Source organism: Monodon monoceros, unplaced genomic scaffold (assembly GCF_005190385.1).
Source record: "Monodon monoceros isolate NGI ecotype Baffin Bay Population unplaced genomic scaffold, NGI_Narwhal_1 Super_Scaffold_19, whole genome shotgun sequence".
In the NCBI taxonomy this organism is placed as follows: Eukaryota; Metazoa; Chordata; class Mammalia; order Artiodactyla; family Monodontidae; genus Monodon; species Monodon monoceros.
Window position 1 is genome coordinate 11,948,956 of NW_021703775.1, and position 13,111 is coordinate 11,962,066.

The 13,111-nt window shown below is 50.4% G+C and overlaps 1 protein-coding gene across 8 annotated transcripts in view; it reads right to left on the reverse strand.

Annotated features, from left to right (window-relative positions):
• Positions 1-13,111, reverse strand: part of PAX8 (paired box 8) — a 58,456-nt gene that overhangs the window by 6,070 nt on the left and 39,275 nt on the right. For all 8 annotated transcript variants that reach the window (XM_029232854.1, XM_029232852.1, XM_029232850.1 and 5 more), the window contains 2 exons: positions 7,486-7,587; positions 741-827 (listed from right to left, as the gene is read on the reverse strand). In XM_029232854.1, the coding sequence (XP_029088687.1) occupies positions 741-827; positions 7,486-7,587 (189 nt within the window). The remainder of the gene's footprint in view (positions 1-740; positions 828-7,485; positions 7,588-13,111) is intronic.

The following is a 13,111-nucleotide window of genomic DNA, read 5'->3' on the forward strand; positions in this document are numbered from 1 at the left end:
GTTCAGGTTTGCTCCAAGACCCTTAAGGCCATCCCTCACGGAGACTCCAGTGGGATCCCTCACGTTCTCCATTAAGGGGCCTGGTTTCCTGAAAAGCTTTTCTACCCAGCCCAGGCCCAGGGGGAGACAGGGGCTGAGGAGCAGCTCTACAGCTCACTCTCTGTTCCTCCTGAAGGCTGTCCATATCTCAAGCCAAACAACAGGAACGTGGTGGAACAGAGGATTTCTGTGTAAGGGCTCTGCTGCTGAATCGTGAGTATTTTTGAGTCACTTAGATGGTTAATGTGGGCAACAGGATGGCACTGTTTGCAATCAGGGTGCTCCCCAGCAGAGGGGCAGCTGGCACTCCTGCAGGGCGCCCCTGTGACAGCGTCTGCAGCTGTGGGACTCCAAGTCCCTGAAGGCAGGCAGTCCCCCTCCAAGACTTTTCTGGAGTCCACCCACCACTGCCCTCCCAAAGCCTGAGCCCTGAATCTTACACAAAACAAAAGATTTAATAGACGTGGCCTCAGGATGGAGAAGAGAGACAGTGATGCACGCAAGTCTCTCTTCCTTCTGCCTCTTCTCCCAGGCAACCCGGTACCCTGCCTTCCCTCTATCTGCTCGGATTACGGAAAACACCTGTCTTCCTGGGCCCTCCATCAAACTGGGGCCTCCCAGGTCTCAGGCAACTTTTGGCTCAGCCTTGCACACCCCTCCCCGCAGAGCAGAGGGCCTGGGAGGCCCCAGAGGCAACTTACTCAGCAAGCTGGAGTTGGGGAAGCGCCAGGCCTCGCTGTAGGAGGAGTAGGGGGTGTGGCCATAGGCGTTGCCAGAGTATTCGCTTCCTGTGGGAAGAGAATGTGAGAGACCCATGAGGTGGAGGCACCAATGGAAGGCTGGGGATGGGGGACCAGGGTCTGCAGGGCAGGCATCGAGCAAGTCCTCCTCCATCAGTCCTTCGGGGGCCCCTCAGTCTGCATCATGTGGGGCAGTGCCTTTTCCATCAGGGACTGGAGGTACTGCTCCATCAAGATCAGCCCTCACAGGAACCCCAGGACGCAGATGTTAGTATTGTGCCCATTTTCCAGATGAGGAAACAGAGGCTTGGGGATCTGCAGAAGCTCACACACATGGAGGGTTTGGTGGAATTTGGAAGCTGTGCTGTGACCAGGGCCCAGGTTCTAACCACTTCTGCGGCTGCCTGGACCTTCTGTAAAAAGGTCTTTCCAGGAAGGGCCAATGGGTGTGAGAGGAGTTAGGGGTCATGGAAGGACTCAGTAAGGATAAGCTTTGTAGCCTCCCTAAATATGGTTTGTTAGGGAGGGGCGTGTGTTTGGTGGTGGTGGGGTTGCTGAGGGTGAAGGGAAGGAGAGGGGAGGGCATCTGTGTCCTGGGACTGGCTCCATAGAGATGTTTGTCTCATTTCAAATCTGCCACTGCAAGCAAATTCAGTGCACGATTTACACAAAGCAAATCATATCCCCTCTTTCTGTGAGTGGATTCTTGGCTTCACCAAAGGAATTACTCACCAAAAAAATTACTTAAGAATTCCTTTAAATAACAAAGCAGACCACCGCAATTACTGCTGGGGCTTGGGACGGAGCGTAAAGTTGGCAAAACACTTTCCCACACAGTAAGCCCCTTTATTCTCATAACCTTCCGACAAAGTGCTCATCAGTAGCGCCAATTTATAGAAGAGGCAATCGGAGTATAGCACGAGTGAGTAGGGTGCCTCAAATCACACAGTTAGGAAATGGCAGAGCAGAAGTTGACCTGAGGGCTCTTAACTTGAAATTCCAGATCATCCATTTATGTACTTAGGAGACAATTTCATCCACAAAGCCAGGTTTCCGCCAACCCTGAGCTCCGGTGAATCCACACTGCCTTCCAGAATCTGATCTGCTGTTGTGAGCCTCGTGCTTTCTGTGGTTCCTTCCTGATCTCCTTCCCAGAGTCTAGAAGAGAGGCTCGAAGCTGCCTGGCTCTGGAGCTGGCCTGTCTGGAGCCAAATCTCCATGCTCCACTTCCTAGCTGTGCAACCTTGGACAAGTCACCGAACCCCTCTGAGCCTTGGTTTCCTCATCTGTAAAATGGGGCAGATTACTGTCCCTATCTCATGGGGTTTTGCTGAGGATTCAATCTGATAACACACGTCAAATGCTTATGAGCACCATGCTTGGAATATAAGAAGCAGTCAAGAAATGCTAGCTTTTATGATTTTCCCATTAGGTAGGTGCTGAAATAAAGCTCAGTAGAGCTTCACACCAGTCATCCAACCAGTGTTAAAGCCTGAGCTGGGGTCAGTAGGGGCTTCTTCCCTGCCAGAGAAGAAGGCAATTGCACAGCAGGAATGGAAGCAAGGAGGAAGAGCCTGAAGCAGAGGAAGGTTACTGGGTCCTTGTCCGGGGAGTCAGCATAGGCAGTAGTAACAGGAAGTTCCTTAGGGGCGGGGACTAAGTCTAACACAGGTCAGGAGCCCAAGAAATACATGTATAAGAAGGGAGGGAGAAGAAAACCAAAGGGATGAATACAGAAAGACAGAAACTAAGAAATGATCTCATCCAGGGATTTCCCTGGCAGTCCAGTGGTTAAGTCTTCGCCTTCCAATGCAGGGAGTATGGGTTCGATCCCTGGTCGGGGAGCTAGCATCCCACATGCCCCGTGGCAAAAAACCCAAAACATAAAACAGAAGCTATATTGTAACAAATTCAATAAAGACTTTAAAAATGGTCACATCAAAGAGAATTTTTTTAAATTAAATATAGTAAAAGGGAAAAGAAATGATCTCATCCAACCATTCATTTCACAAATGAAGAAACTGCTCCCCAGAGAGGGACATTTGCCCAAGGCCACATGCTCCCTTAGGGCCTGCTAGGACCCTAGCCCCCAGTACTTTCTCTTGCATTCACAATGCAGCCTGTCCTGCTTACTGCTGGGTTCAGCGCACCCTGGAAGAAGCCGATTCTACATTGGTTGCCCAGCAACGCCCTCGGGCTTTGACCCCACCTCACCCAATGCCAACCTCAGCGGCTCCAAAGGACAGGAAGAGAGGTGGAAAGTCCAATGTGTTTGCCCTCTCCCTGTGTTACTTCTTCATGCATTCACTCACTCACTTGCTCACTTATTCACTTATCCAACGCACACTTACAGAGTACCTATCTGCTTCGGTCACTTAGAAGTTGGAGTAGGGTACGAGACTCAGGAGGTGGTACACCCCCTGGGTGCAGCATCCTCCCACCATCAGATCTGTCAAGCCCCTTGCAGCCAAAGCAGATGAAATGTCCCTGCACCCATGAAAGGTCAACCCATCCTCTTTGCTCTGCATCCTGCCTCACTCCCCTTTCTGAGGATTTGGTCCCTACAGTTTATCCCTTCTCTTTACTCTTCATCAACGTCTCCCTTTCCAATTCATCACTGCCTTAGCCAGCATACATGCTCTGCCATCTTCTCTTTTAAAAATCCTCTTCTTACCCCACATTCCTCTCCAGCTACCAGCCCTTCTCTGCTCCATGGTCTCTGCCCTCACCTCCTCATTCCCCTCCAATCAGGCCAACGCTGATCTCTTCAGATCTCCGCAACCTCTACCCCGATCACTCCAGTGGTCACTTCCGTGTCCATCACCCCCCCTCAACCTCTTAGCCGACTTTGATTCAGTTCATCACTCCCTCCATGCCTTTGGGTTTCACGATGCCAGTTCTCCTGGTTGGCCTCCTAACCCAAGGGCCTTTCTGACTCACTGGCCTTGCTCGTTCCTTCTCTGCTATGTCTCTGAATGCTGAAGAATCCCAGGGCTGGGTTTGTGAGCCTCCTGTGATTTTCCATTCACATTCTCTTTCTAGTGATCTTGTGTAATCCCTTGGCATTAAATAACAGCTTTGTACAGTGGCTGAAATTTATGCCCTAGTCAGGATTCTTTCCTGACTTCAGACACACATCATGTGTCTACTGATGTATTAAACCGGTTATCTAGGTGGTATCTCAATCCTCATATGGTCCAATAGAACTCTTGACTTCCACATGCCAAACACTCTACCTCTTCCTCCTCTAACTTCCCACATATATACTTGTCACCACCATCCATGCTGTTTCCCAAGCCCCAAACCAGGGACTCATCCTTGTTTCCCCTGTCATTGAACCCCTACAGCCAGTTCACTAGTAAGTGCTGTTGGCTCTACCACCAAAATCCATCCTCAGTGTCTCTGTTCTCCTCCTTCCCTGCTACCTCCATGGCCCAAACCACTGTTATGTCCTGTATGAACTACTGCAATTGTCCTTCAATTGGTCAGTTGGTCTCTGTGCTTCCTCTTTTGACTGTCTGCAATTTGTTTTCCCAGTGGCCTGAGTAGTTTACAAATTCGACCCATCCACAAACAACATCTCCTCACTCTGCAGTGCTTTTGCCACTCACTCACTGTTCTTGGATATTTCACCCTCTTTCTTTGTGTGATCATGCTAAACTAGTTCCTGCCTTGGGGCCTTTGCACTTGCTGTTCTTTTGGGCTGGGGTCGGTCTGCCCCAGTTTATCACTTGGTTGACCACTTTGAACACCTTCTCAGAGAGGCCTCTCTGGATCACCCAATCTAAAGTAATCTTCTCTCCCTGTGGCTCTGTATTACATCATCCCATTTTATTGTCTTCCAAGTGCTTATCACTCTCTGAAATTATCTTGTTTATTCATTCACTGACTTCTTTACTACACTTCTTTTCTCCACTATTAGGCTGTAAGCTCCATAAATAGAGGGACCTGTCTTGTTCACTGCTATATCCCCAGCATCCCATACCATAGATCCTCAACCACTATTTGTTAAGTGAGAAGTGGCGAATGGATGGTAGGATGCAAGGATGGTTGAGAGGGTGGATAATGGATAGATGAAAGAATGGATACGTGAAAAGATGTATGGAAGGATGGATAGAAGGACGGATGGATGAATGGAAAGGTGGATGGATAGATGGATGGATGATGGAAGGATAGAAGAAGGGATGGATGGATAGAAGGATGGGTAGATGGATGGGTGGAAGGAAGGATGAATAGAAGGATGAATGATAGAAGGATGGAAGGATAGATGACAAGATACACGGATGTATGTAAAACTGTGTGTAAAGATGAATGGATGGAAAGATGGAGAGATGGATGGATGGATCCATCTATCGGAGCTCTTGGTACAGCTCCAGAACTGGTTAGAGGGTCATTAACTGTATCAATGAGACAGGAACAACAGCAACAACGATTAGAAGGCACAAGAGAAGATGAATGGATAAGAGAAATCTGTGCCCTGGTCTGGTTCCTACGTCGCTCTCCTATAACACATGTCATTATTTCCGGTACGGTGGGAAGAAGCGTGGTGTGTAGTACGCTAGGTTTGAAAGAATGCTAGATTTGAAATCAAAAACGACCCAGCCACTTAGTATGGTTATGAGCCCGAGCGCACTACTTCGCTTTTCTACGCTTGTTTCCTTATCTACATAAAACTAAGATCATACCAGCTTCCCAGTCTTACGGTGAGGATTAAATGAGAAATAAATGTATACCTATGAATGGCCAGGCACACAGAAAGTGCCTGACACATGATCTCTTCCTTCCTTCCACAATTGATTGAAGAATGTCATTGGTATGCCTTGCTTTGAGCACTTTGTCTGTACCTAGCACACAGTAGGTGCTCAATGAAGGTTTGATTTTAATGGAAGGAATCTCGCTTCAGTCAACTTGGAGATTGTAACCACTGGTAAGAGATGGACACGAATACTTTTTCTATAAAAAAATTCCTTAAGAATTCATTTGCACCATGGAGTTACTGGGAACCAGGGATGCATTTAAATGACATTGTACTTTCTGAAAACTGATTTGCATGTAACTTACTGGGAGCCCATCCACCTTGCCAAGCAAGCCCCCTCTTGGAATTCACTTTGCAGTCCAGGCTGTACTTGTGTTATTTATTTTTTTTCCACAACACCCACTCAGGGTGAGGTCTTTATGGAAACAACCTGGGGGCCTTTGATGAGAGGCCCAAGCCTTCCAGCTACCTCACAGGTCAGACTCTGGGCCCCAGGAACCACCCCTTGCCCTGGGCCTGCCCCCGGGAATGATCCATAATTAAGAGAAAAGCCCTGTGCTTTACATCTCCTCCTCCCCTTCTAAGCAGGCGGCAGGGAAAGGTGGAGAGGTTGGAAGGGGAATGGGGGGAGCCGACTGGAGCCTGGGATTTTGATTGAGAGGCCCCATTATCCACACTCTTAAAAAAATAACCAAATCTTTTCCTTTTTTATCTGGACCAATCTCATTTCACGCTCCAGAAGAGGAAGGGAGGGAGGGAGGGAGTCTGGGGCCAGGAGGGAGAGAGGAGTCAGTATTCTGTATTTTCAACGCTGCATTAAGCACATCGCCACGGTAACCAGGCAGCGACAAGGCCCGCTCAGCGGGTTCCCAGGGAGCGCAGGGCCTCCTTCCCTCCCGCCCTCCTCCTCCCCTCCCTCTGCCCGGGAGAGCCCAGCCCACCTGCCTCGCACAGGGCACCCGAGTGGGTGGCTGGTAAAGAATAACCCCTGCCAGTGGGGGAGGGAAACAGGCCTGGGTGAATGCCTTGAGTCTCTGGAGTCAAAGCCAGAGAGGCTGGTCCAGGGCTGGCAGGAAGGTCACAGATGCCCTGATTGATTCAGAGCCCCTTCCAGAAGCTCCAGGCCCTCAGGCCTCTCTGGGCGGTGCACATGGCTCTCTTCGACCCTATCCATCCTGGGGTCCTTCCTGTATGTTTCCTAAAAGAGTGAGACTCGCCCAAAGAAACTCTCATTGTCTTTGCTTGCCCAAACCTTGATACCCCGGGTCACTGCTGGGTGATGACCACACTGGTGGCTAAAGAGACCCCAATGACTGGCAGGGAGGATTCCAGGACAGTTAGGTGACGATGGAGAAGTACTCCCAGCTCGTCTCACACTTTATAGTACCTTTGGAGCTCTCCGGCCACGGGTCCGGCCCGTGCAGGGTTGAGTGAGTGTGAGGTGTGAAGAAGGTTGTATTTCAACCATCTTCATCGCCATCATCACCAACACCACGCAAACTCAGATTTTACAGGAAGGGTAAATGGGATTCACCAGAGTGAAATAACTGGGAGACCACGGGTTGCTTGTAGGCTAGGCTTAGGTTTAGCTCACAGTGTTCCGCTGGCCCCCAGCGGCCTCTCCATCAAGGCTCACTGAATCACTGGAAGAAAGGGCAGAGCTCCGATTTGAACACCAGGCTGTCTCAGCCCCTCCCTTTTCATCATGGTGGGTAATACAGGAGCATCTGGGAAGAAGGGGGCTGAGCTGGAGAGAGTTATGGAGCCAGGACTGCACTGATGTCTCTTCTCCAGGCATTTATAAGAAGATACACCTCTCGGTCCACGCTTCCTTGCCCTTCGGGAAGCCTATGCGAGGGGCACAGCTCACCTCTCGTCCTCTCTTGCTCGGCCTGGGGCCACCACTTCCTCTTTGCAATGCTTCCCCTCCTGCCCAGCCCCTCCCCTTACCTGCCACCATGCCTGCGATGGCAGAAGAGGCATAGCTGCCCTGTCCACTGGTGGGGATGTGGGGTGGGTATCCAGGCAGCGTGGGCCCCACCATCTCTCGCCCTGCAAAAATACAGCAAAGTGTCATCAGGTGGGCCACTGTGGGCTCCTGTACTTACTGTCTTGCTCCCCTGGGGCTCAGCAAGCCTTCCCTCTGCCATTCCCGCTCTCTCCCGAGTCCTTCTCCAGACCCACTTCCTCCCCCGCCCTCCTCCTCTGAGCCCAGGCTCCTCTCTCCTTGGCTGGCCTTGACCAGGCCACAGGCTCCACCATGCAGGGTGTCCTGGTTACTGCAGTCCTCTATTGTTCCCTGTTCTCCAATGATTTTATTGACACAAATCTTATTCATCCATAAAGATGTCGTGGTATTGGAGGGAGGCTGAGGGCTATGTCTTCTGGGTCTTTGTGGTCCCCCATGGCATCCGCATAGCAGCCAACACAGCTTGACCTAAATAAATACGTTAGAGGCCACTGGACTCAAAGCTCACATCTCCAGCTCCAAGGAGAGCCGGGAACAAGGCCCTATGAAGGGACGGCAAAGGCGTGGCCTGCGGGCCCATCTCTCTCCTCTTTCAAACCTGTGGCAGATATCGCTCATCAATCACTGCACTCTTTTCTGAGCCAGAGGGAGGTTCCTGCCACTGGACCTGGCCTTTCGGGTGGATACAACCTATCAGGGCTGCAAGAGACGTGAAACATATTGCCTTTTCCTGACCTGGAAAGGAGATGTGGGCTGACAGTGTTTACGCATGCCCATGAACCACTGACATCTGTCCATGCCATTCCTGAAAAGAACCATCTCTCTGTTTATCTATAATTTGTGGGTAATACTCTGGCCTTGGTGACACAGAGGCTGCTCTGTGAAGCCCTGATTTCCCTGGCTTTGCCTCTCCTCGACATCAGGTAGTCAAACCTTCCCATTCTGGAGACCCCACCTGACCTGCTGAGTTTCTCTCCATCTACACCACGTGCCAACAACCACAATGCTTCACCCGTGTCCCTTCTTCCATTGCCCCATGTCCTGCAGGCCCATGAGATTCTGCCTCATCCAAGGACTCTTGGCCAGGTGACAAGGCATCCTGTCCTGCCCAGGTCATGAACCCCGTCCCAACATATTTAGGAATAAGTCCATTCCACTCTCAAAATGCCCCAGTTTGAATGATGAAATTATTGGGTCGTCCTAGCTCTTGGTGACGTTTACAAGGTTTCTGAACCTCAGACCTATCGACACTTGGGAAGAGACAATTCTCTGTGAGGGACTGTCTTGCACATTGTAGGATGTTGGGTCTACCCACTAGACGCCAGGAGCAGTTCCCACTCAGTGTGACAACCCAAAATGTCTCCAGATATTGTCATATGTCCCCGGGGGGCAAAATCACCTCTGAATGAGAACCTGTGTGTTAGATGATCACCATTACCAGAATGCTTTTACCTTTTCCACACTGGGGGCTACCTTCTCTCCTAGGACTTACATAGGCTCGCTGTGAGCCTCTGTCAACCAGCTTACCAAGTCCACCCCCTCCATGGCACTGTTTGTCCAACTTTCCTCCCATCCATCCCCCAGAGGTCCTCCATATGTCGGGACCTTCAGGGGGTGCCTAGTAACAACGGGAGGGAAGGTCCCTCGCATGGAACCCTGTAAGTTGTCAATACAGCAGTAACTCCCTCCTTACCTCTATTTCTAGAGGTTCCCTGAAGACAGTTCATTCATTTGACAAATACTGATTGAGTAACTCTGATACCCTAGGCACTTTTCACAGCACTTGGGGATACAGCAGTAAGCAAGAATGCTAAATTAGCAAGGCTAGGCGCTAAGTCATGGTGGGGATAGACTGGGATGGGCATTGGAGCCAAGTCCAAGTCTGGGGGGGTCAACAAACAAGACCAGGCCTACTGGACTTCTGCCCTTCCTCTGAAGGGAAGGGTCTAGGAACCAGAGGACTTTGGTCCTCATTCTGCTTCTACAACTAATTTTCCAAGTGCCCTAGACCAGCCACCTACGTACCCCAAGCCTCAGTTTCTTCACATGCAAAATGGGATAAAAAATAAGAGTAGCCTTACACACCTTATTACTATTACCAGAATGTTATCAGCATAACTCAGAGCTAAGGTGTCATGCCACAGGTGAATACTGATCCGTGCAATGGACACATTCTATAAATTGTTACATGTCAAGGGAAACCTTATAGAATAAATCCTATTGGAAAGGAGCCATCGGTTCATTATTTAAAACTGTGTGAATGTTTTGGTAAGAATGAACAACACCCCCTTATTTCCTAATTTGTTTGAGTATAATGTCCAGCAGTGGTCGGTGCTGGACCAAACAGAAAGGAACCCACTGGAATTTGACAGATGGGTTCAGTTCACTTGACACAGGCCTGAACAAATGAGGGCTTGGCCAAACAGGTGAGGAAAGGGAAATTTCAGTATATTTAGAAGGAGAGGGAGAAGTAGGCAGAAGATATACTAAGGGAAAATCTGATCCTTCTTCGAAAAAGACTGCAATATGATCAGCTCTCAGACTCAGCCCCTTGGACCCTTGGATGAAGCCCCTGGTCAGGTACCAGAGCCCATGAGAGGCAAGGAGTGACATGAAGCCTGTGTGGGCAGGATGAGGACACATGGTGTACGTGACATGAGTAGGAGGGTGATGGAATAGGGTGGTGGCTAATTCGGGCCTGATACCTTTTCCCTTTCCTCTTCCCTCCCTACTTCCGAGAGGGAGACAGACAGACAGACAGACATCTAGGTCCAGATTGTGGCTGAGGAGCGAAGTACTTAATTTTCCTGACCCGCATCTTCCCGTCTGTCTCATGAGGAGCTAGGCTAGATGACACATTATAAACTGGGCTCACCTTAATTAACATTTGACTGATTGGTAGGGGGCTTCCTGGTGCATTGTGTTGAGAAGGATTCTGAGGCTGCATCTGTGTCTGCCGTGATTGGGGTTGGTGGTATATCTTGGCTCTCAGGCCACCTATTGGCTAGGGCTGGCCTAGGTGTTCTACAGAGCTCTTTCCGGCCCTGCAGCCCTGTGGTCCCACATTCCCCTTCATTCTACTCTTATCCTGTCCCTTTCCATCACCTGGTCCTGCTGCTTCTTGAGCTTTGCAGCTCAGTGGGCAGAGCACCAGGGTAGAAGCTCCCCTTAAGCCACAATTTAATTTAGTCACAGCTGCCCCCATGAGTCCCGTCCCACGAGAACTAGCTCCCAAACTGCTCTTTGGGAAACTGAATTCACCAGCCTCACTCCCCTGTATTCTGAGATTTTTAATCTTCGTCTCCCCTTAGTCACCTAAATTTCTCCCAGTGGGACGGAGGTTTCTGAATCAGATGTTGGAGCAAACTCCTGAAGGCTTCCTCCCCTGAAGCTTGGCCCCCTTGAAAAGCCTGCTGAGACAGTCTTCAGGACGGCCTTCGCCCGGACTCCGTACCATCAACTTTCCCACCAGTCTCGCAAGACTCTGCTTCAATTCCTTAAATATGTTGTTTTCTCCCAAAGCCAAGAACTTTGCAACCTTCTTAGAAATGAAACCACAGAAGCCATAAGGTGGAGGCACCCTTTCACGGCCTATTTTATGGACTTAATTGATTTTTAAGGCTCTTCACCACAAGTTTATGTTTGGTTTGTAATTCCATCTCCTCTGTACTCAAATATACTTCCAATACAGTCCTATGTTTAAGAAGCTGACACAGACACAGTCGACGTTGACTGGCTGGGAAATGGGGTTTTAGAAGAGAGCGCTAGCACCTCAGAGATACTGGTAAATGTTCTAAATATCGGTAGAGGCCAGGATCAGAGCCAGGACTCGCAGGAATTCTGAGGGTAGAGGTGATTTCAGACCATTTCATCCGCTCCCTTTGATGTCTGCCCTCTCTGTGACCTCTTTTCAACTCCTTATCTTGCCCTGATAGCAAGGAGAATTTATGGCAATCCAGAACTCTCTTTGGCAGGATTAAATATAATTTTGCACAAAAGGATGGAGGCGGGTAACGGGCTCTTTGATGATAAAACCGAAGTCAGGGCTTTCTCGTCAGCTGAGCGGGACTCAGCCCTGGTACAGCCAGGACAAGGACAGCCTCAATACTGCTCTCGGCCAGTGTGCTGGGACCCCATACTGGGGCATCTGACGGGAACTGCGAGTAGAGTTAGGAGAAATCTTCCTGTTCTCCAAACCCTGAGGTTTCTTCTTTCTTGGCTGATTAGGGAGAAGTTGAGACCCAGAAAATATCACCCCAGACATCGCACTAGCAGAGCCGCTGGGCTGGGAGGGGACTTGACCCCGGGGATGCAGGCAAAGACTTGGCGGGAGGTGGCAGGCAAGGTCCATAGGAGCTACTCAGAGGAGAGAGCTGGGAGGGTTCCTGTAGGTGACATTTCATTATGGAATGAAAATGTACCTGGTCCTCCTTTGTCTCCTCTGTCTGTAGCATCATTACCTCGGATTAATTTGGTCTTGACTTCCTTCCATTGTTTTCAAGCTCATCTCTTCCTCCTTTGAATAGGTTTCCAGCCCCCAGACTCTTGAAATCATTCCCCTCCTTTTTTTTTTTTTTTTTTTTGACTGCGCTTCATGGCTTGCGGGATCTTAGTTCCCCAACTAGGGATTGAACTCGGGCCCACAGCAGTGAAAGAGCTAAGTCCTAACCACTGGACTTCCAGGGAACTCCCAGATCATTCCCCTCCCAAGCTGCTTTCTCTCTGCCGTCTCCCCCCAGTCCGCTCACTGTGGCTCAGCCACGTGGGAAGTATTTAGGTCCAATCTTGAGCAGAGGCGGCAGGGGGGAAGCTTTTTCAGGAGCTCCAGGCCCACACGTGGGCTCAGCGTGGATACTGCCATCCTAGGCCTTGTGCCTGATCCACAGGGCGGGCCTAGCCCTGTGAACTGAGGCCTTAACTTGCCTCCTGCTCTCGGCAACCTCCTGGACCCAGCCCCTCCAAGCCTGGCCACTGCTTGCTCTTCTCAGAGCCCCTGCCTGTGATTGCATGGTGGCTGGGGATGCTTGAAGCCCTAAAAGGGTGGCAGGGAGGGGAGAAAGCGTGGGAGCTTTGGGGCAGGGACTTTGCACTGAGCTGTTGCAACCACACTTCACACCACCACCCAGGTCTGTGCTCTGATATATCTGCTTCCCGCTGCCCTCTGTCCTTCCCGCTCCTCTCTGGCTGGTCCTGCCAAGCCTCTCCACAGCTCCCACAGTAAGTGAAGAACTTCTCCCCGTGACCGCATGCTTCACCCACACCCTCATCCCTTACCTGCCTCATCCCAGCCCTCCTGGCCCCGGCCCACCATGCACACAAGGCAGGCAGTCTTGCCCGGTGACTAGGCCGGTCCACCCCACAGTGGATGTGAGTCTCTTCTATTCCCCCCTCCCTCCCTCCCCATCCCATTTTCTCTGGCTGACATCACTTCACTCAGCTCACAGTTTGCTTCTTTAATCACTTTGGTCAAAACAAATGACCCATCTCCGCTGACTTCACCCTCTTTTGAAATTCTGCACTGAGTCAACACTTTCCTCCTTGCTTCAGACCCTTAAACATTGCCTCTCTGCCCACACACTGGGCTTCCTTTGTGAATCCTTTGCCTCT